Genomic DNA, 25,798 nt, shown 5'->3' with positions numbered 1-25,798 from the left:
TTGTCTTATAATTATATATATTTGAATTTTGTAAATTAATGTAATTTAATTGTTGCTAAATACAATATAATATATACCTATAAGGTACTTATGCTGAATAAGGCTCAGACACTAAATAAGGCCTACTTTTAAATATTATTTTAAAACTTCGTCTGTAATATATACTTAAAAGATATGTCATAGGAAGTAGATAAAAAAGATTAAAGAATTAGAATTGATAACAACACGTTTGTTTAACACAATAAAAATTTGTGTGTATGAGACTAGTATGAGCCATTTTTATATCAACAATCCACTGTAAAATTTACAGTATATCATGTTTTATAATTTATTATTCATTATAATATTATTCAACTTCCTAACTATAAAAAATAAAATAACTATAAAAATCAATTTTTTTAAATAAGTATAAATATTTTTTTTTTAACAATGTACTTATTAAATAAGATCCACTTTTTTTGTATGATTATTATTATAGCTATTATTATTTGTTTGTTATGTGAAGCTAAAGAATAACGATTTTCAATGCTGCTATCTTTTATGCCAAAATTGCATTCAAATTACTGAACATTTCTAAAGATTAAAAAGTTAATTACAAACAAAAAATTAAAGATAATTGTAATATTTAAAAGCAGAGTAAATCCTAAGAAATTTCCTTTCTGTAATTAATTCTGTATTAATTTTAAAATTTGATTTAGAAAGAAAATGTTTACTTTTTTGTTATTTTTAATTTATTTCTAATTTGGGCCTTATTATATGCATATAATAAGGCTCAATGTCAGAGCTTAACAAAATTTTTTTTTATTCATTTACATATATTCTATATAAACTGTATTTTTATTTTTGGGAGTGAATGAAATGAAGATTTGATTTTTATTTAATTTATTTCAATATTTCCATAAATAGAAATAAAAAAAAATAAAATTAATTATATGGATCTTATTATATGGGCAGGTACCTTAATTGAATTATTAATTAGATATTGTTTTTTCAGATACTTACTATAATACGAATATTCATTAGATTTCTTCCAATTATAGATATTTTCTATATATAGAAATAGGATATAAGACTTGAAATTTTATTATCGTTTACAGTGCTTCCTGCCAAAATTTATTTAGAATTATCTACAGATAATTATTATTGCTATAAATATATACAGTATATTAGTTCTTTATATATAGCTGTTACGAAAGAATTATAGCAACATAACAGAATTCCTTATTTTCGATTCGATCCTACAAATAATACAATAGCTGCAATAGCGACGAAAGCATTCAACAACAGCTGTGTGTACTAAAAAAAGCTCTTCCTTCGACGAAACCGAATTCGAACAAGCCATTTCAGCCGTTTTATGAGCGATGTTGTTCGCATTGCTTTCGCAAGTGTTAGCTGTAGCCGCCATTTTGTAAATTGCATCAAGTTGTTTTTAAACCACGAAAGACGATGTATACTTGTGAGACGTGGTGTTAAGTTTTAACGTGAACTACATTACGAAAGAAGCCTGGCAAAGTATCTTTGTAACTTATTTAATATTCGCAGTATTTATGATAAATTAGAATCTGTTTCTATTTAAACAATTTCTTTATTACACTTTTTCTTCTTATGACTCTGTTTAATATTAAAATATATTGTTATAATGCATTTATAATGCATCTATTGGTAGATATGTAATATTACATTTTATAATATTGTATTTTACATACGAGATTGCATAAAAATTTAACATTAAAAATTTTAATATTAGTGTTTAAATATTTTAATTTAATGGATATTATAATAATAATAATCTGATTAAAAAATAAACCGTTACATATATATTAAAATTTCCAATCACACCTTATATTTTACTTATTCAATACCGTGTCTCATCGGTAAAGTTTTCATTCAGGATATAATCTAAATATAGAATGTGTATAGAATATATAAAATATAGAATATAGAATTAGTACTTATTATATGGTAGTTATTATACAATTGATGGTACATAAATGGATCGCGTAAAAACGTTAAAAATAGCGCGGCATAAAACATATTAATAAATAAGGTAATATATTTGATAACAACATGTATCTTTAAGTTGTCATCATCAAGCTCCCCCAAAATTCATTCGATTATTAAACTTAATTTTTATTGAAATAACCATATTTTTAAATAAACATAATATAGGTACTGTATAATGAAATGGAAACGAATAGACAATATCTATATTAAGCGTTATCAAAGATTTTTCAACAATACGTGATCCTTTCTAAGAACATAAAAAATATAAAATAATCACAAAATGCTTTAGACAGAACTGTTAATCATGAAAGAGCAATATGAAATATATATATCGTAAAACATGGCAGAGTGATCTTGCAGAATGAGAAGGAAATGTCGAACGCCTTGTCGGAGGAGCAACTCGCGCCTCCTACCTGGCTGGCCGTTCTAACGAATCCTCAATGGCGCCCGAGTGCAAACGGGGCCTTGACAATGAGGCCTTGTTGTCAGGAAGGGAGATTCCTTCAGAGAAACTTTTGTCAGGGAACTCACGTGGAACTCGGGTGAGAACCCTGGAGAGCTCTGTGGATGACTTGCGCATCGCGAGCTGCGAGCTGCTACTTGAAATAAATTTTTTTTCTCTTCGACTCGAAGGCGGCTTTCCATCCTTCTGCTTTCTTCGTCCAAACGGACGCGTGACGATTGTGTGAATCACGTCAAAATTCCTTGCTAATGGGCCGCTTACGACGGAACACTGGCACGATCCTATACATCATCTTTCTCTTCACGAGTTCACATTCTCGTTACGCGCAATAAATTATTCCAAGGAAAAAAATCGTCGCCCTTGCGAAAATACAAAAAATTTTAGAACTCTTGGATCAACATAGTCAATCGTATAATTCAACAAATTATTCGCCTATATAATATTTAATAAGCAAATTTTTTATTTAAATAAAAAATCATTCCTTATTCATGTAAAAAAAATCCTTTCCTTCTTCTTATTAAATTTCAGTTAACTACAGTCAACTAAGTTGAACAACTAAAGGAACAAAAGCAAAATAGCATCGACAACATTAAATGAAGCATAGAATAAAATATTAACTAAGTTATTTTCTTACAATGCTTGATTCATGCAGCTCTATAATCATATAATAATTCATTTCTATTATAATTTAGTGTGAATCACTCCGCAACATGGAACCCTTCCTATCGATCGCGTCAAAACTGGTAGGAATAGCACAGTGTGCAATTTTCACGCGCACCCCATAAGAAATCATAACCCTCAGATCACCGAAATTATGTCCGTTTGTGCGTGATTCTACCCGCCAATCAGACGCAGCCAAGTTGCGAACATGAGCTCGCTATAACGAATTGCCTCCCTTATATCGTATACAGGGAAACTGATTGTGTGTTAGAAGTTCTAAGCATTTAATCTTGCACAGTAGTTATGTAATACAGTAAAGCACTAAAAAAATTACGATCAAGAAAAACCATCAATTGCTCTCTTCATTCCAATACAAACGTATGTTTTATCATATATATAGTAATATTTTATATATAAAGTTCAAATATAAAAGACCAATACGACAATCTGTTGAAGACATTTCGATTAACTTCACCGCAGGAGGTTTCGATTGCTTTTCTTCGATATTTCAGTTCGGGTACAACCGTAACACTGGCAAAATGATAACAAAAGTATCAAAATTTTATTGTACTAATAATAATAAGAACGATGATCAAGAAACGTATAAAATAAGCTTTGTAGTATTTAACGATAGTTTCCGTTGCTAAAATATAATAATCAAATAATTTTTAAATCTGTTTCATGCAATCAATTAAATAACAAGTGTTTTGATTACATTATTCATTTAAACTTTATTTGTTACTTTACACAAATTTAGCGATGTATAACTCAATGTTAACTTCATTCAATACTAGTGCAAATATTGTTTAAAATTATAATGCGCGCAAATGCAATGCACATAAATGCCGCTTATTTTACTCTCATCTTATTGTAAGAATCTCATCAATCCTTTGTCTTTTATCATTGTATAAATTATTTTTATTTTCTATCATATCCATTAAAATAACTTCATATAAAAATGTTTATTAGAACAATTTCCTTATAAATCTTGTATATTCATAATAAGGATAATGATTAACAAATTTGTGAAGTTTAATAAGCATAACTAATTAATTCTACCTAGATCAGGTCAATGTATCTAAAACCATTAATAGTATTAACATAAATATAAATAAATAATACTTTGGCATTCATAAATCGATTTATTGTCAAATTACCAAAAAGACAATTAGAATGGAAATCTTCCATTCCACAGTTTCTTAGAATCGTAATATTTATTAATTGCAGATTCAAAAAATAAAAAATATTAATTCAGTTAATTTTATTCAATCTTTTATTTATATTAGGTAGGTAACTGTAATCAATTTTTTATCATTTTGACACTATTCTTCACAAAAGAAAAAAAAGACATGTGAAATATAGACAAATGCATTTGTACCTTGTAACATTCATTTGTTATCTTGTAATTGCCTAATTTCATAAACAGTGTATCTATATTTCTTTTTTAGAAAGCTAATTACATTTTGATACTATTTACGATTTCGTCATTAATAACCTTATTAAATCATAATTTTTAAAAAAATATAACTGCTTTCTTTAATTTATTAATACCTAAATACTTCCTTTTTAAAATTTTTCAAGCTAATTGTATATCAATTAAACTTTTTTTTTACATTTATAAGTATTAAAAAATTTATATATAGTATATAACGTAAACGTATTACATAACATTGCTTTATACATTGCTTTATACATTATTTAAAAATTCAAAAATGCAATTAAATAAATATATTTAATGGACTAATATAAATAGCAAGATATAATTATACTACAAACAGAAAAGTTTTCAAGTAATAATGTACAATGTTTTGTACATATAAACATAATCTGTAGGTATATTTTATATACATAAATATAATTCGTAGATTATGTTTATTTAAAATATAACATAAAATGATAAATCTTTTAATAGTCATACATAATTCAAAATTTTTTAAATTCAAATAACGTACAAAAACACTGTGCGACATCTAAATAACTCGCTAGTTCAATCAAAGAAAGACAAAAATAAATTTGAAAATAAAGAGTAAAACTGCATACACGACAAAATAAAAAGGAATGAGACGAAATGAGCGATAGAGAAGGAAAGACGCCACCTCTCCATGCAAAAATATCCCCGTTAACGATTATCAGCTCCTCTTTCCGTCTCGCGCCTCGTTATATTGTGTCCCCGTCGCGCGCGCAAATTTAGAAACAAAAGACGGGTGGAAAGCGCGTTCTGATTGGCCGTCCGGTCCCTGACTCCTCTCTCTGATTGGCCCGCGGGACCGCACCCATCCTGTAATGGCCGCTTTGTCGTTCCCCGGTACTCTATGTGTACGCGCCTGCACGCTTCAAGCAGCCTCGACAACCCCATGCCATCACCCCGCGCGATTCCCCAGTCCTCCCCTCTTCCAGTCTCCCTTCTACTTGGCTCACCAGCCACCCCCGCCGCTCGCGGCAGCCGCCCTCGTACCTCGAATTATATCAAAATATAATCACTGGCTGCCGCGTACAGGTTGTGTGCATATGTATATGTCGTATGTTGGGAACGCTTATTCACATATATACAGAAGTGTCCGAGTCGTGGCCCGCGGGCCATTTTCTCCCACATGCTCTCCCCGTTTCCCCTAGTCTACGATGCGAATCGACAAGCGTGATAAGTTAGTAGTGGGGATGCAAGGTGCGGACTCTCTTAGTTAAATCCACTTAGGCACCTCTGATGTACAATATACGCAAACCGCACTAATGTACACACGCGCGCAATTGGGACAGCATAGATGAAAACTGCATGTTATGATACTTGAAGAGTCTCTCTCTCTCTCTCTCTTGCTCTCTTTTGTTTTTTCTTCCTATCATTGAAACAATAAAAAAATAATAGAGTAAAAAAATTTAGATTTGAAGGCATATTTTATTATTGATATACCTCTTTGTACTCTATTTTGCTTCAAAAGTGAGCTGTTACATTAAATTTATAAAAGCCAACTGATTTAGAAGTCAATACTATAGCTAACATTCACCCAAATTAGTTTATCAAATTGGAGCTTTCACAAAGGCACTCTCAATTCTAATATTAGGTGTTGGAATTAATTCGTAGCGTTTTTAATGAAAGAATGTTATTTATTTCACATGAGCATTAAAAAATACATTAATGAAAGTACTTCCCATCACTTGTAAAACGCTACGAATTAATTCCAACACCTAATATATTTTGTAATAATTCGTCGCATATTTATTGCATACTAATATTTAAAAGAAACACAATTTGCTTCGGTCATATGTTTTGCTTTGCCAAGTACAGCACAGATCTCGCAACAGAAAGTCTCTTTTCTATTCTCTAAAATCTTTAAAATGAAATCTAATTCTAAGGAGTGATTATTAAGAGTGACAATTAAACCAATGCTGCAAAAAGGGACTCAATTAGCAATACAATTCCAAAATATCAATCTCTTCACGTCCAAGAAAAAAATCACCATCAGATTTTTCTTGAATATGAAGGGATTGATATTCTGAAATTGTATTGCTGAGGATGATTCCAAAGTGAACTGAAATGTACTATTTTTTTAAATAAAGATTCTATTTTCTGGAATAAAAATTTAAGATTGCGTATTAACTATCACGCTGACTCTCATTTGCCCTGATTTTTTTGAATTTTTTGTTGTTGAATTTGAGAGTCTGTAAGAAGAATACATTATTACTATCTGTAGTTGTAAGTGGTTGTAGTTATAAAAATTGACCAATTACAGTCGAATTTGAGGTGAATATTTTACAGTGATTGGTCAATTCTTGCAATTATAACCATTTATTAACGCTTATGTAATTGTCGCAAAGGGGAAAAGCGGTCAGAGAGGATCTACTCTCTAAATTTTTTAAAATAAAATCTCATTTTAAAAGAATGAAAATATTTACACTCTTTAATAAGAATGGCAGTTTTTTTGTATGAGATTTTATTCTTCCGGAATGAGATTTTCTCCAAAGAAAGGAAGTCATATTCCTTTTTTGGAGTTAATCTTACTCCAAATGGTTAAAATTTTATTTAAAAAAGAAAAGAGTGAAATCTGCCACTCTTATTTAAGAGTATATATATTTTCATTCTTTTTTAATAGCGACAATATTATCATTTTTTTGAAATGAGATTTTGCTCCAAGAAATTTAGGGATACATAAATAAATATATATATATGTATATATAAATATATATATATATATATATATATATATATATATATACATATGTATAGACCTTGTAGGAAATTATTTTCTGTGGTAGCACAGTAACATAGTAGCACAAATATATACATAATTTGCTATTTAAGTTTATTTAAACAAGTTAGACTAAAAATAGCCTATATTCTAGATGTTATTGCTATAAAGATTTCTCACGTTCTAATTTCGATTTAAAATTAATTACTTATCTGTAATTTATTTTAAATTTTAATTTGTTAAAAATGCTCAATTTTATCTTACTATATATAAAATTATCTTAATTTATACGTAAAAATAAATTTTTTTATTTTCGCTTACCTGTATCCTGTCTTCAGGTAGATCAGTCCTCAGACTTAGCATCTCGCGGGCATAGACGTCAGGGTAATGGGCTTCCTTGAAAGCTGCCTCCAGCGCCTCCAGCTGCTGTGACGTGAAGATCGTCCTGGAGCAACAACCACATGAACCTAGTTATATGCCATTACAGAGCTTCTACCTTAAATCTATCCTACTCTCTCTCTCTCTCTCTCTCTCTCTCTCTCTCTCAAAAGACTGAAAAAATTCAAATAACATGTATGGCATTTATATAGAAATATCAAAACCAGAAGTATTAAAATCTTTAATAATTATTTGACTAGCAAAATAACATTTTATAATAAGCGAATGTTTTCTATGAGTATATTAGGTAAAAAAATACAGAAAAATACAGAAAAATACTAAAAATCTAAATCAAACTAGAAATTTATGAACATCGTTATTGCATCATTAATACCAAATTATAAGCTTTCACAATTTTTTTGTGGAGAGATACACCACGTATCGAACATTAATAATTATCTTAATAAATATTATGTACTTAGTATGCTACATAAATGTATTTGAAAATGTGTCTTTTTATGAGAAAGAAATTAAAAACGATATTTATATGTAAAGAATAGACATATTTTATTTTTATTAAAGAGCATGTTATATTATCTAAATGTAATAGCAACAATAATGTTTATTATAAAAATGACAGAATGTACAATTTTACGTTGGCAGTGATAGAATGTTAATTTAATTTAATCATCATCAACTCGACAATACTTTTGAAATTACTCTCATACTCTCTCATTCTTGGTAACGTGCATCAGCACAAAATCGTCACAGGTCTATTTTCCTAAGTAACCGCAAGTATCTATTCCATCGTTAGCTTATTACAATTTATAGTTGCAAACAGACATATGTTTTGTCGACGTAAATTCGATGTAGAAATTCGAAAGACGAAGCGAACGCGTAGTAAGCAATGATTTCTTCGTTTCTTCAACGTTTCTTCTTCTTTTTCATAAGCAGGATGTATAACTTAGCAACGCGTGATGGACAGTCGATGGTAGACAGGCGAGTGTTCAGCCAGAAGGCACATATGCGCGTGATATGACAGAAACTGGAGAAGCGAATTTGACGGCAAGACGTCCAATTAGTCTTGCGATTCGACAAATTGTAGGTTGCGCGGAGAACGAGCTGGCATCTGCCTTTGTGGGCCGAACGAAAGCTTCGAAATTGAAAGTCATTTCCCGAACGATCATCCGCTCGTTAAGCGGACACGCGAAAATCGTCGACAATTTTGCTTCAGTTTTGTGTGCTCGTTTAAAGATTGCCGTGTAATCCTTTCGAATTCTACAGAATTAACTTGACAGAATTAACTGAACAGTGATCGTATCAAAATATCAAATAAGTTGAAATAAGCGCTAATTTAAAGTTTGTAAAGTTTGTTAGAATATGTTTTTACGAATAATTATATTTCTAGTTTTATATATTAGAGAATATTTACAATTAGAGAATATCTACAATTGCTCTTGTACATACATATATAAAATATCATTTTTTTATTATAAATGTAACTGTGCAAAATATATAAATAGGATAGAGCGGGGCCATTTCTCACGATATTGTTTATATTAAAAGTCATACGTGTACTCTCAAGAAGCAATCATGATTGTATAAGGTTATAAGCTGTTACTGCAAAAAGATATTGCTTGTTGTCATAAACTTTATGTTACTTTGAGGTTGAAAATGACAGAATAATCCCGCTCTATCCTATCTAATTAGATTCTTTTCCAGATTTTTTTTTATATTACAATAATTTTTATGTATATAAACGTTGTAACGTATAACACATACGAGAATCATTTGAAAAGTCGAGCCTAACATAGAAACATTAGTATTTTTTTCAATTCGAAATTCAATTTTATTTTTCAACACAATCTCTTTTTAAGTCGGTATACTTTTCTCAGTGATGCTTCCTCCCCTTTAACTCAGTTGTTGGCCGTCCTGAATGCTCATCATCAGCCAAACTGGTACGACTATGTTTAAATTCAGTTGTCCATCTTTTCACAATAATAAATGATGGGACAGAGTTCTCGCAAACAGCATCCAACTCGGTTTTAATTTGCGCAAGTGTATATTGCCTTTCAAATGCAAAAACTTAATCATGGCATGATATTTTTTCCATTTTGAAAACACTGACATTTACTTGCACAAATGACAGCTCAAACAACAACTGAACGTCCAAAATGGCTATAATTTTCACAGGTATCTTTCAAAGCATGTACAATTATAGTTCCAGAATGGTTTTGACGAGTAAACATCATCTTCATATTGAGGCTCAAAACTTTTCAAACGACTCTATCGTATATATAAATATAATAATAGTGTATACTATCCGATTTATATATAATCCAATAATATTTCAGCATGTAGTAAAATATTTTTTTATTTCGTATTGGTAAATTAAAATAAAATTGTATAAAAATATTATACAATAAATATGTATATGATAAATCTTCCTAATAACATTTGTTAATACCATGTTAATATAATCTGTCTCTAAATATTTATTATTAGAATTTATCATTGGAATCTATTTTATTTAAAAAAAAAATTGAATTTTAATATAAAAAATATTGCTGTGGGTAATTCAATACACTTCCATAGAGTAACTCCGATATATACGTCACACCATTAAAAACTTAATTCATTAAGTATTATTTACTATATTTAAAGTAAACAATCCATATCAGTAAAAATTTTGTACTGTTTACTATTATAAAAAAAATATTAGAAATATTTGTATTTCGCGCGCGTATTAAAAAATGAACTTTTTTAAACCCTTGCATTTTTGCCGTATATCACATAGGGGGTGGGATATATGGTTACTCATAGGGGGACGGAGGGCTATGTATGGCTCATAAAAAATTTACAAGACAGCATATAAATAAGACATAAAATAACACAATAACTTATAAAATGCGTTTATAAAGTTTTATTAAGGAATAAGAATGATAAATATGTATATCAACTATTGTAAATAATTACAATCTTCTCAGGTGTATTACAAGTGTTATGATGCGAGGTACATATTTCATGTAATGCGTTTATTGTATTTAGTGCATTGAATTCAATCTGCTCACTTTATATGCTTTGGGCATAAATCCCGCCTGTTAAAAATGTCATATATCTCAAACAGATGGGATATACAAGACAACAAACTAAACAAAGAATATAAGAGCAAAGTACTTGTATTTTGTTATACAACATGCTTTACTATTTCTCTATACTCATGTATCACGAACATTAAGTCTTTTGCCTTCCTACAGTAATTTATTTAGATTATAATTTATGATTGCGCTACCTAACACAGTGACACAAATCGATTCAACTCACAGTAATTTCATTAATATTAACAGTAAAAAACTGAAATCGTAACACAAACTAATATAACATAAAGGCATGTAACAGAGTAGTTGCGGGAAAATTACCCCCACTTCTTCTTTTTTTCTGATTTCTGCGGCGTAAATCCTAACGTGGCATATTTGCCAGAGATTACCCTACAACAGAATTTGCAACAGTATCGCTGCAAAAATCTTTACAATATTGCTGCAACTTTGTGCCGTAGGGATTTGAATGTATTGTATAAGTTCTGTAATCGTGTCTTGATCGAGAGTTTAAGTTTTAAAATTAAAAATATAGAAATTATTAAATTAATTAATCATTAAAATATCATACAATTGTATTTTACACAAAGTAGTTGTAGTTGCATTTAAATGTTGATTGTATAGGATTGTTTTAAATAACATTCATCAAATAGCATAATAATTGAAAGTGCGAAGAATTTGTGTAACATTTCATTTGGATATACTAAAGTTATTTTATATAAAATAATAACCATAAAATTCTCTATTGCTTCAAAATAAAAAACTATACTATCAATATGCAATAGTCATACAAAACTGTTAAGGTTGTTCTTTAGTAAAGTGCCAAAAGTTTAGGGTGCCTCATCAGGGCTCACCCAAAATTACAAATATCTGCATAATTTGAATAAAATAGTAAATCAAGAGCTGCATCTTCATCGAAGGAAAACAAGATAAGATTATGTTTATTTTCCAGGGTTAAATTTATATGCAAGTTTATGCACGTAAATATCTTTCCAGAATGGCCGTTGACCTACAATTTTTTTGTGACCAAAAATCGTAATTTTTCAAACTATTATAATCTCGTTTCTAAGAAAAGTCTATGGTAAGATTTATGTGCAGTTAGTCAAAAAAGCATCTGCGGACCTTATCTGTCATTAACAAAGGGAATTATCCAATTAGTTTTAAAAAGTAATGATTAAAAGTTATAGTATCCTACCTCCTATTAATTAAAATAAGTACCATTTGCTCGGAAAATTTGATATTTGTTAGAGGAATGAATTCAAAATCCGCTATAAATGGCTCCGAAAATGAGTTTAAATAACATTTTTTTGTAATTTTTTTTATTTTTTAGATTTTTCTACGTGTGAGTAATATACGTAAATAGAATAGAAAGGAAAACTTGAATCTCGTTGATTCCAATGATGGATTTTGAATATTTGTTTATTTATCCGTCTCAAAGTTGGAATTGCGTTTAAGTATGATATACTTATAAAGTTGTACGAATGTATATACGTACAAAAATACATATATGTTTTCTTACTTATACATTTTCATTACTATATTATTATACGTTTTCAACGAATTGGAATTTAAAAAGTTAAAAATATTTTATTGTAAGTTTTGCTATACTATAAGGTAGAAAAATTAGAAATCAATTGAAATCCATCAATCGAGACCCAAGTTTCTTTCTATTCCACTTACGTATATTACTTGTACATATGTAAAAAAAATCCAAGAATAAAAAAATTTATGAAAAAAATACTCATTTAAACTTATTTTCGGAGTCGCTTACAAAAGACTTTAATACCATTCTTTTAACAAATATCAAATTTTCCGAGCAAATGGCACTCATTTTATTTAATATAAGATAGGATACTACAACTTCTAAACATTATTTTTTCAAAATTAATTGGACATCTGGATAACTTCCCTTGTTACTAACTATTTTTTCTCTCTTATTTTATTGTTAACCTACTGTAGAACTTTTGCACATGTCAATTTCGATACTTCAACTTCATTATATAAAAAAATAAGACATTTCTAGTAACTCGATTTACTGAAGGATCGCCTTAAATAAAGAATATTTACTAACTACAAGTTGCTGTTAACGAGTATAGATATTTCCATTAAAATATTGAACAGTCTTATTTCACTGAGAAAAGTGGTCTAAGAGGAAAATGCAAAGTTTCTGGCAGAGACTCACCTATGACGACGTTTCTTCTTCTTTTTTTTACTAAAACCTGAGAGTCCATCTACCGTGAAATCCTTTCCCGACTCTATATTGTGTCCAACACCTGTAATAATAGACGAACATATAAAACTTTTGTGATAATATTTATAATTTTTGTCTAACTTTAAGAAAGTAACAGTATATTTATGTATGTTTATTATTAATATTTATCATTATTGTTACACATTGCAATTTTATACTTTAACAAAAAGTAAAAAGAAAAACGTAATTATGAAGCAGCGTTAAATTAGCGGAATTTATGTTTGTATATTACAAAAATCAGAGATGTGTCGAGATTTAATATTTTACTGAATTCACAGCTCATTATTTGATAGCATTATCTATAATTGATGATTATACAGCTCTGTATATTGAAACTGCGTAGGTATACATCACGTATCAAATTACCTATTACATCAGACTTGGCAATGATTTGGACCCAGAATACCACTCTAGTAAATATGTATAAAAAGTGTGAATTTTACATTTCGATAATTTACCTCCTTATCAATTCATTACTTTTTGCTTTACTTTGCTTTATTACAAAAACAAGCTAGACTAATATTTTATTCCTAAATAAAGTTCATTTAGGTTTAATACTATATATTGCTTTCTGCGCGCGCATTAAATTTTTTAATTTTTTAATTAAAGTCATTTAATATTATAAAATATTATTTTCTCTTACTTAATTACAAAACACAATAATATATACATTGAGAGAAAAACTGTTTAATATTTATAATTATAATCACATATTACTATATATATAATTATGATTCTGGCTACTACTATAATATTAGCAATAATAACTATATATATAGTTCAACTACATATATCTGATTATTGCACTATATCTAATTACTGTAGTATATAGTCAAAGCATTTAAAGTATGTATAATTAAGTACAAATATTATAATTAATTATAATTTATTTATCTTTATTTAAAAATATTAATTAAACGTTACAAATAAAAACGTTAAAAATAAACGTTAAAAAATAATTTCAAAACGTCCATATAAATTTAATTTAAAATAAATTAATAAATTATATTAACTAACTTCTCAATCATCTTTCCGTTATATATACACACATTTTTGTCGAAGAAATTATATGTTGCAATTATAAAAGCCTGCAATTTATCAAATTTATCAAATTTCTGTGAAATGATTGTCGCATACGCAATGGCAATAACGGCAATTTTTCCGACAAATTGATATATAGAAGTACATGGCACTCTTGAAAGCTTGCAATGAAATCCAGCTACGAACAAAATCCGTTGGCCAAAAATAATTATCAATTGTAAATTAATGTCAAATTAACGAGCGAAAAGCATCCCGAAGCATTGTGCACAATAAAATTCTTCCCTAAGGGTAACTCTCGTTACTATCGTTCCTGCTGTCGCTGATACTGCTGGTGGCTAATTAAGTAGTAATTAAGAGCTAAATTCCAATTATACATGTCCCTCGACTAATTGGAGTCTGAAATGTTCGCTGACGTCACCATTAATACATAGAAGATTGGTCAACACTTTTTCCCGTTTAGTTGACGTTTTAATGCTATTTTCACATAAAGAATAGACATTTTTTAATTACGATGGATATTATAAAACTTATAAACTTTTTCTAAACATATATTGTTATTGCAACAATTTATGTTTTCATTATGATAATAAATAATGTAAATTTTGATTCGCTACTATTCGCAAGTTATATTTTTAATACAAATATAAATTTTATTATAAAATATTTTAATAAGTACTGGATACTGAGAGAAAAAAAGATTTACATTTATTATATAAATTATCATGATCAGGAATATCTAATTAGCGCATGCAGTCGAACACATTTGAATTTAATAAAGGAGAAAAATGGAATAAGAAAGAAAAAATAAATATTTCAAGTTCGGAGTATAACAACGTTTGTAGTTTGCGCGATGCATTGTTTTCAGTTCTGCAAAGAGGCCTCTTTAAACCCTCAGTTCTACGTTACCTTCTTGTTCCGAGTTTTTAAGTACACTCGTTTATTTCAAGCCGTCGAACCAATCATCTTATGGAAATATATCCTAAAATAAGGATTTTTACATAAATAGAAAATTTTTTGGTTTTCTTACATTAAAGAAATAAAGGTAAAGAAAGGAATGACAATAAAATAATTATTAAGTAAGTTATTGACATTTAACGTGAAAGACAATTTAAAAATTTAAAATTATCATATATCATTTTGCTAATGAGCTGTATTCGTTATCATGGCTAATGTTTGACAATATGAAAATGATCAACATCGTTCGTATGAGAAAACATTTCATCTGAATAGATGCGTCGCGTCGCGTCGCATCGCGTTGCGTTGCGTCGCATCGCTTAAGGAATACACAACCTAATCGATTAATCAAATCTAGTTAGCTATTATGCAAACAACTATGCGTATGCACTAATGTATGCGTTAATACGACCATTTAATTAATAACGCTCTCGCGAAGCGTTAATCAGACTATCTAATTCGCTCTTAGATATTATCCCGATATTATAGATAATAAATATCTTCTTAATATCCAAACCTATCTTCAAAATTTCTTCGCCAAAGAGTACAAGCTCTCAAAAAATAATTATTTATTCAGTCTCGTAACAGAATTGAATATTAAAACTTTTATATCATATTGATATCCAACAAGCACAATGCATGTTGGATATCATTAGATATCCAATTTTATGATTATTAATATAAATATATTTGTTATCATAATATTAAGAATTTATAATAGCTAAGAGTAAGTATGTAGTGTATTAGAATGAATTTTGAAGTAATACAAATAATAAATATAAAATAGTATCTATTCTTACACAAACAACATCGTATGCTAAATTTTACTTTAATATTGTGTATTCACTTATAATATGAAATTTCAATGACGTTTTCAATTATCTAATATTTCCTATGATTATTCTAAAAAAAATGCAGAATAATTTTTTTAATTCATATATCTACTAACTCTTTTTCTCTCTCCCTCTCCCCCCCCCCTCTTCCTCCCCCCTCTCTCTTTCTCTCTCTCGTATGAAATTTTGAAATTAAAGATATCCATATATACGTATTAGATATCCAATATTAGATATAACCGTTAAAAATCGACAATTCGAAAGTTTTGTTGCATGTTAAGAAAGGGAGGTAGCTAAGTGTATATATGCTATATACGCGCTTTACATGCTCAGGGAAACCCCGAAGTGTATGTAGACGCAATGATCAGAGCGAACAGAGGGATGTGCGTGTACGCGCGGAAAGACCGCGGAGAGGGTTGCTATTGCTAGTGTGTCGTGGTAGATTACGCTCGTCCGAGTCTGATGGTGTATGTGTCAGTAGCGGCTGCAGGATGGTTGCCATCGAGGGTGTACCGGTGTTCGTAGCAGGCCTGTTACCAGGCAACCGACAATAAGGAACGTGGATAGCCAATGGCGGCCCTCAAAATACCCCTTCGTCTAACACAGCTTGTTTCTCGTGCTAAAAAGCGAGACAGAAACAGGCTTTTGCTTTAATAGCTGTCAAAGCCTTTAAGTTTCGTGTCGGACAGCTCATGTCAAAACCTGGCCTTAAAGCTCGATTTCTTAGTCTTCTGGACAATTGATATACCAATTCAATGAACGCCATTGATAATTATATTTTTTATCTCAAAAGTGAAAATAGATAAAGATGTGTGTATTTCTTAACGTTTCTATTCTAGTATCTATTTGTTTGGTTAAGACCAAATAAATCCATATTTTTTGCACTTTTTCTTATTTCCTATAATTGCAAAATAAAGACATTGTTCTAATTTTGTTTGATTATAAGATTTTTATTCTATACATAACTAAATAACAAATATGAAAAGCATAGAAAAAGATGCTTTCTAAAAATACAAAGATTATAAGTACTAAAAAGTATTTTATAAGAGATACTTAGAGGTACTAAAGATAAAAATGTTAAGGATGGGAAAGTAGTCCTAATAAAAATCCTGATAGAAATATTAATATATTGAAATTTGAACTTATATAATTACTACAATGATTACTACATCTAAATCTTAAATTTACAGCGATGTAAATAAATTTTTTTTTAATGAAGACATTCCAAAATTTTTATTAATTTTATTTTTAATTGACTAGCGATCAATTGATTTAAATTTCATATTCTAACCATTGCCTACTTCAAAGTAATTTTTAAATAATTGTTTGATTATGTATAAGTATTGTTATACGTCCATTATCAGTTTTAAATAATAAGATTGCAGTTTGCACGATCTATGTACGCATTTTTGTCTATCTCTGACAGTAACTCGAGAAACCAGGCATTCCGTTTTACATGTGAAGATTGACGTTCCAGAGAGAGAGAAAGGGAGGAAGAGAGAGAGGGGGAGAGGGGGAGAGGGAGAAAACAGAAAAAAGAGAACAAGTTTACATCCAGCAAATGGAAACGCGCGTGAAGTATTACGAGGAGGGCAGCACGGCACATCGTCGTGTCCTTACACAGTAGGCCGTATGTATGATGATCCCATGGGGGTTGGTAGGAGGACCAAGGTAGCGTATAGCACACCCTTGGGACATCTTCTGCTATCACTTGTCCGCATTAAACCTGGATACTAATCCCAAAATTTAATTTAGAAATCTTTTCAAGCCCACACGCCACGCCGCTCGTAATGTGTACATGACGCAAAGACATTTTAGACTGTGAATTACCCGTTCTTTTGTACGTAGTAATTGAAAATTTGTTTGTGCCCTCTGCCTTCCCCCGCCTTTACCTTCGTGGCATGAAAAAGGGATAAATAGCCTTTTGTTGATTTACATCAAAATTGCCTTGTCGCGCGTCGTAAGATGAAATGACTCAACTCAAACATACATTCTCATTTTGTGCTACTATTTTACATCAATCACAAAAGATCATAATTGAGAAATGTAGGGAGAACAAATTAGCAGTACAATTAATAAATTTACGAATAATTTTCTATATAAAATTTTATACAATTTTGTTTTAAAATTACACAGAGTGTTATATTATGACAGTTTCTCTTTTTGTACAATGTATTTATTATTGTTGTATTATTCGCAAAAATTATTGAGGATAACTATTTCTTACGACATTTTATGTATATGTACGTTAAATGTAAAAAATATTATTAACACATAAGTTACTTTTATATAGATATAAATATTAATTATGTTTATAATATTTTATCAATTTTATTAAAAAGAATAAAGATCTATAAGAAATTGTAATTAAAATTAGTTTAATATGCAGATTTGTATACTTTACGAAGAGAAAAATTGTTTGTTTATTTATAAATTTTATAAGTCATCAGCTCAGTCAGCACATTGCTTGTAACGAATTGCAATGCTCCAATATAGCCTTTGATCCAACGAAATCACATTACTCGTCAATTTTGTACGCTGTCGCTAACTTTAGTCACGCCTCACTGTGTCAACCCCTTATTTTTCTTTTTTATATAAAAAAATAATTGTGAATTTATTTTATCTTTTACATCTTTTTAACACATGATTTTTTTATATAGAAATGTTTTTCATCTACTCATATTTTAATACATTTATAATCAAAATATATTTTAATATATTTATAATCAAAGATCGGAAAATTGTCAATAGTACTGCATTACTAAACTTTTCCTTTGATAAAAAATTCTTTCGTCGAATAATAAGAAAGTTTCTTAAGATATATTCTATTTACCGCGGATATATAATAAATTACATAGAAAATTTCATTAAAAATCAAATTATTAATTAAAATTAAACTGGCAAATAATTGCCATGTAAGTCAACACCGTTGACATCAGAAGCATCGAGGCGCCAATCACTGAGGCGTTCTTTAAAAATGCGTCAATGGGAATTATTCATAGAGTATATGAAACATGTAATGCGGTCATCTACATAGTCGGAAGGGCGAATGGAGCGCATTCGAGCGTAGTCGAAGTCTAGATACATCCCGAGGGATGTTTCGGTGGATTAGGTACCCTCCACCCTGTCAGTTTTGTTGCACCATGCTACAATGCGTAAAACACTTGTAACGGACCAACCAGTAGCTTTAGGGTAAACTGCTAATGCTCCCGCGATGTTTTTTAGTCGGATTAATTTGATCGATTCAATCGTCAGGTTCTCTGGAGAATCACACACTGCATAAGTCTACGATTCTTTTCACTTTCGATTAATCTAATGCAATACGTATCAACAAAGGCAAATTTTATATAATAATAAACGATTTTATGTAAATATTTTAGAGGATATACGTACACACACGCACACACACACACACGCACACACACACACACACACACACACACACATATATATACAATATATATATTTTATATCTAAAGAAATATAGAAATATATTTGCGTTATTAACAATTAACAGTATTTTTAATAACAATTATTAATTATAATTTTATACACAATTTGTTCACAAATATTAATTAATTATTATATTTAATATTCTATTACATTGTAAGTAGAAAATAAATTTTACGTTTATATTAAACATTTGTAATATAGCTTCTATATCGAAAATATATATATATTCCTTTTTTCCTATGTTATTGTTAATTCGTTGTCAAGTATATATAGAAAAAAAAACAATATTTTGAATGAAAGCATTTAAAATAAATACTAATAAATTGAGAAATAATAAATTTCAGATACAAATGGATAGTTCTCAAAACCTCTTCGACCTTTCTCAATTTTCAACAATTTGTTTTATTTTTCTTTTTTTCGACGCAAATCTCACACCTTCCATGTATTTACGTGCTTAATTCGGTCCATTGTCTCGTGATAGTCATGCTCGAAATTCGAGCCTTTACGAACAGTGTGAATATTGTGATGTCCATACATTCAAGTGCCAGATAAGAACAAAGAGCACAAAATGTTGATTGCCCGAAAACATAATATTTTTTTATCGATGTTCTTAGATTTTATTCCATGCTGTGAATGCTATAGAAAAAAACATCCAGAGAGAGAGAGAGAGAGAGAGAGAGAGAGAGAGAGAGAGAGAGAGAGACAGAGAGAGAAATAATTATTCCATTCTCCAATCTTAATTATTCCCTCACCTTCCAATCATAATATTGTATTATTTTTTTATGGAAATGAAAAGCAAAAGAAAATAATTATAAATAACCAATAGATATATGAAAATTTATAAAAAAATTTTAGTAAAAATATTTGAAAATGTCATTTTTTTTAGCAAAACAATAAATAAAGTATTTTAAAAAGAATTTTATATTTTAATTAATTTAGCATTTTTTAATATATTAATATATCGAATTTCTTTTAAGTAAAAAAGAATATGAGTATACCTAAAAGAATATTAAAACATGTTTGTGTTATGTGTATTTCTAATACCAATTACTAATTAAAATTTTGTACATTGTTATATAATTGTTTTATAATTTAAAAATATTAATTAATTATATTTAATGTCTATTACACAACTGAAAATCTTGTAAATCTAATTCTTATTATATATGAAACTAGTATACCTATAATTATTAATTAAAAAATTTTATTAAGGTTTGTTATTTTTAGAAGAAAGCCCCCTATTATGAGATAGCGGCGTTTCTGCTAAACTAATAAACGCTATTTATTGATTCCACCATAAATTTATTGCTCTTGGATTAAAAATTATTTAGTAGAAAATTTATTATTAGATCATGCCTGTAGTCATTGTAAAAAAAAGATTTTAGAATTTGGATATCTTCAAGTTTCATTGATAAGCCTTTAAATCTTGTTTATTATTTAATAAATAAATATTTGGCAATAAATAATAAATTCGTCATGTAGTGATAGAGTAAGGTCGTACTAATAAAAAAATACGGGATATATTGAATTGTTTAATTACAGAAGTTAGATTTGATGATCGTAAAACCACAAGGCGTGGAATTCGCAATATGAAATATCCAGGATATTTCTAATATGAAATAACTCATGTTCCTACGTTATAGTGAAAATCGTTGCTAAAGAGTAAATGTTATTGTACAATAATAAAAAGGGACAACGTCGAGTGCCTATTTCTGCGATGCTTGATTCCAACTATCTGAAGACAAGTTCTGAGTATAATCTATCGTATGCTCATTTTTTTACGTTGGCTGTGTTTGTTTGCATTTTTAGAAACATGAAATAAAGTTTTTTAATTGCAATACTGATATATTTTGCGTTTTACTATCGATTTCTCGGGACATCTCATATTAGGAGCACAATTTTTTGATTTTGTGATTTTCTCACTTTTTGTTTCTTTAATTTAAAAAAAAAATGGAATTTGAATTAAATTTAATATAACATTATCTTAAAGCTTATTAAATTCTCTTCAAAATGACCTATTATTTTTTTTCTGGCCATAGACTTTTAGCATTTATCCAAAATAAACTCGATATCTCATAATAGGGGCCTTTCCTCTAATAATCTTTGATATTTGGAATACATACTTGACTTTAATACTTCAAAGTCACTTAAAATTATTAATAAGCATTTCTCAAAAACTAATTTTTCCTTTAACTTATTGCTTGATTATGAATATATTACAAATAACAAATTATTTTATATTTTATACATATTAAATATGAGTAAAATATTTTATATATTATTTACATATATAACTCAAAATTTTGATCATAACATTTAAAAAAATAAATTATATTTGATAAAATAAAAATTAGACAAATATAAATATTAATTTCAAGAAGAGATCTCAAAAAGAGGTCACGATAGTATGTAAACAGAGGACACAACGTTTTTAATGGATTATCTCCAGGAAAACGAGAGATGCCCGAACGCTGACGTCTTAGCAATCCCCGAAATACTTCCAGCATGTGTGTGCTGTGTAGAGCGATACGTAAGCGCCCCTTATGTAATGTACCATAGAGCAAGAGAAAAAGACATCGGGAGGGAAAGAGAAAACGGAAAAGGGAATGAGAGATCAGCAACGAGAGAGAGAGAGAGAGAGAGAGAGAGAGAGAAAGCAACGCGACTACCCCTTTCGACTGGGCAGTAGCGGCATAAGTCAGGAATTCCTGGCATGCAGTATATTGCGCGGGGATGGAAGCGCGGCGGTTATAAGCTATAGTCCCAGGCGTGGCATGGCATGCACAGCCATTTACTTCATTATGTCATTAAGCTTAATGGCCCTGGCCCTAACACGACTCTAGGCTATAGCCACTTCTACAGTCCGTCCCCATTAATTCCTCTCACTCTCCTCGTCTCCTTCCGTTACTACCACTGTCGCCACTACCGCCACCGCCTTCTGTCCACCCACCACGATGCACTGTCGGAAGCCATCCTTGAATCAGTCTTGCATTGAGCATTAACTTTACATCAATGACCGAATAAATTGTCAATAGTTATCGTAGAAAGTTTAGTATCCTAACAGCTGGATTCAATGTCCAATTTTTCACAAACTGGCACAAAACGAAGGAATAAATCGTAATAATATATGCTCCTAAGTAAGGCTTTAGATAAATATACTAATTATATACAGAAATTATACTATACATTTATCATTTGTTTTTTTTGGTTATTATATTTCTTTATTTAATTTATATGTTATACTTTTATATTATATATTAAGAGATATACAATTCTTTTTAAAAGATAATTGGCAATCGAATTTTAATTTAATTAATAGAGGAGAAGATGATATTATAGCTCCTCACCTATTTACATTTTATACAATATTAATCGATTCTGGACTCAAAATTATAAAATATTTATTACTTAGGACTTAGGACATTATTTATGAAAATGTACACAACACTGTATAATGAATCGAAGAGAAATAAAGGTGATAATATAATTTCCCACAAAGATAGATTTAAAAAATTAGTTTTGTTTAAAGAAACATAATATTGGTTACAAAATTATATATTTATAAAAAAAATATTGCAGAATGCAAAAGTGTATATCTAGGTTCACATAATTTCTTCCATATATAGACTTGCTCAATACTAAAAATTTATATACAATTACATAAAACGTCTATAAATATTATCTGTTAAAGCTACAATAAACTCGAATAATTATTTTTACAAAAACCTCGAAAAAGAGATCGTTATCAATTAACAATATATTATGAAAAGCTACATTAACAAAATATCATATCTTATGTTATCTTATTTAACTTGGCCTACATTGAACTACCAAATAACAAACAATACACTTAAATGTACCCACACAGAGAAAAAAGTCTCTTTAGATTTAGTATTCTTATTTATTGAAATACATATTGACTAAAATTTGCTTTATTGGAACAATATATGCTTATCCAAATTATTTGTTTAAATAACAATTTTTGTGTTGTTTCATTAAAAAAGCTTTTACGAACACACACACACACACACACACACACACACACACATACGCACACACGTATATATATATATATATATATATATATATATATATATATATATATATATATATATATATATATAGACGGAAATAATAATATTATTTGAAATAACATTTTTCAACTGAGTAGTTACAATAAATACGAGCAACAAAACATTCGAAACAAATAATATAATTCCCGGTTAAAAAGAGATTAATGCCCGTATTTCATAGTCAGGCCTTATATTTAAGGAAGCCTTAAGTATAGAGGGTCTGACTATACGAGCACATATCTTTTGTTCAAACAAATAATTTATTTCAAATAAAAATGTACATTACAAACGTAAAGATTTAAAATAAAAAAATAAACAAATATATACATTGCTTCAAATTAAAACAATTATCGTTATTGATTTAACATTGGTTTGTCCATTCCAAAGTTTAAGTACAATGACTAATAGAGTGGTATTACTTTCAGATCCTATGTGTTCCATCAACAAAATATTAAGCTCATAATTAATACATTATTAAAAAATAATTATCCAGTGGAATTTATTTTTGAAACAATTTCGACAATATTAAAATATCTATTCTCTAAACGCAGTTCTGTGGAAACTAAACTGGATACTTCTAACGACAATAATAGTATAGAAAAGATTCCTTCGTTTTTGATATCATATAATTCAACAAACGCTGAAAAATTTATAATTATTTGTAGGAACGAAAACTTAAAACCATCATTTATTAGTAATAATAAATTAAAGAAATTTATAAAAGTATAAAAAGACGTTCTCCCAAAAAATTTGAACAAAAATGTTGTATATAAAATTGAATGTAAAGGAATGTCGCGATGCAACTTAAGTAGGTGAAACAAATAGGAGATTAAGTACAAGGATTGCAGAACATCACAATCACAAATTGGAATACAAATAGCTAATCTGTTAGCTTGGATCACAGATTGGAATACAATCACGAATTCGATTTGGAGAATGTCAGAAAAAACAGCTTAAATAAGCGGTTAATATCTGAAAAAGCACATATACATTTGCAAAAAAAAAATAGACTTAATTTACGGTCTGACACAGATGGACTACATCATGCTTATGCATCCATATTAAATAATTTGACATAATTTATATTTCAAGACTGAACGATAATAAATTCACTTTATAATTTTACGCACAATATTAATGCGACGTTTAAAATTTTGATTTGTTACTTAATTTTTTTTTACTCATCAATTCATTTATTAATTTATATTTGCAACTATTCTTTCAATTCTTGTATTCAATTATATTTATAACTTTTACAATGAGAGATTATAAATTACTACACAATTTTACGCATAATGTTAATGTGACGCAATAAATTTTAACTTGATTATTCTAGATTCTTTTTGACACTTTAACTCTTGTATTAAATTATATTTCAAATTATTACAATAATTTTCTGTTCTTATATTTATTACATTTATGATATGACATTACATATGTAAATATATTACATGTATATGTTAAAATCCGCAACTTTATACGAATACTATCTTTATACTTTATACGAGTACTGTTTTTATATTTTATATTTATTATGACTTATTGTCTACTATTTTCTGTTGATTTGATTTTTGTCAATTTAAACGTTTCGTTAGACATATTTGTTACTCCGGATGGCTTGGACGGAGTTCAAACAAATCTATAAAATGTATCATAAAATGTGATTAATTGTGAATATTAATATATCATCCAAAATTTTATGAGATTTAGCTATTGTGTGGGTGAGTTACTTTATTGGTTGAATTTAAATATCTTAAGTATATGAATTTAAATATAATAGATTACACTACAGTTTTGGCAACCTGCAAGTGACTCTATCTTGACCATTCGCGAAATCTAGTATGGATAAAGAAGCTGAAGATTCCAAAGAGAATCGAAACGTTCAAGATTTTTCAAGATTTCAAATAAAGATATCAATACTTCGTATGAATTAATAAATTTATTTGTAAAAATTTATTGCGCATCTCCGTTTGCGCTGACTCTCATTAGCCCAGATTTAGTTTGTTTTTTGTTATTTTAGGTATAATAAAATTTATTAAATTTAAAAAAAATCGTTTTCTCTATGATATTATCTCTGCGATAATATGCTCAAATTTAAAAAAAAATGAGAAGGTATGTGTAACTAAATACTAAAATATATACTTTGAAAAACTACAGAAAAAAAACTGATGAAGTTTTTGAAAAAGCTTGAAATTAAAAGTATATTATATTAGGTGTTGGAATTAATTCGTAGCGTTTTTTAATGAAAGAATGTTATTTATTTCACATGAGCATTAAAAAATACATTAATGAAAGTACTTCCCATCACTTGTAAAACGCTACGAATTAATTCCAACACCTAATAATAAATGTTAGACTTATTGAATTAGACTTATACACATTGAAGATTGAGATTGAAGAGTAAAAGATTGA

The 25,798-nt window shown here is 28.7% G+C and overlaps 1 protein-coding gene across 2 annotated transcripts in view; it reads right to left on the bottom strand.

Moving 5' to 3' along the window:
* The window catches only part of LOC105149324 (uncharacterized), a 76,520-nt gene that overhangs the window by 19,883 nt on the left and 30,839 nt on the right, over nucleotides 1-25,798 (bottom strand). For both annotated transcript variants that reach the window (XM_011061653.2, XM_011061655.2), the window contains exons 3-4: nucleotides 12,964-13,054; nucleotides 7,630-7,753 (exon numbers count right to left, since the gene is read on the bottom strand). In XM_011061653.2, the coding sequence (XP_011059955.1) occupies nucleotides 7,630-7,753; nucleotides 12,964-13,054 (215 nt within the window). The remainder of the gene's footprint in view (nucleotides 1-7,629; nucleotides 7,754-12,963; nucleotides 13,055-25,798) is intronic.

Source organism: Acromyrmex echinatior, chromosome 16 (genome assembly GCF_024713525.1).
Source record: "Acromyrmex echinatior isolate Ae372 chromosome 16, ASM2471352v2, whole genome shotgun sequence".
NCBI classification, from domain to species: Eukaryota; Metazoa; Arthropoda; class Insecta; order Hymenoptera; family Formicidae; genus Acromyrmex; species Acromyrmex echinatior.
The sequence above is the reverse complement of the archived record's forward strand: the minus strand, read 5'-3'. Positions and strand labels throughout refer to the sequence as shown.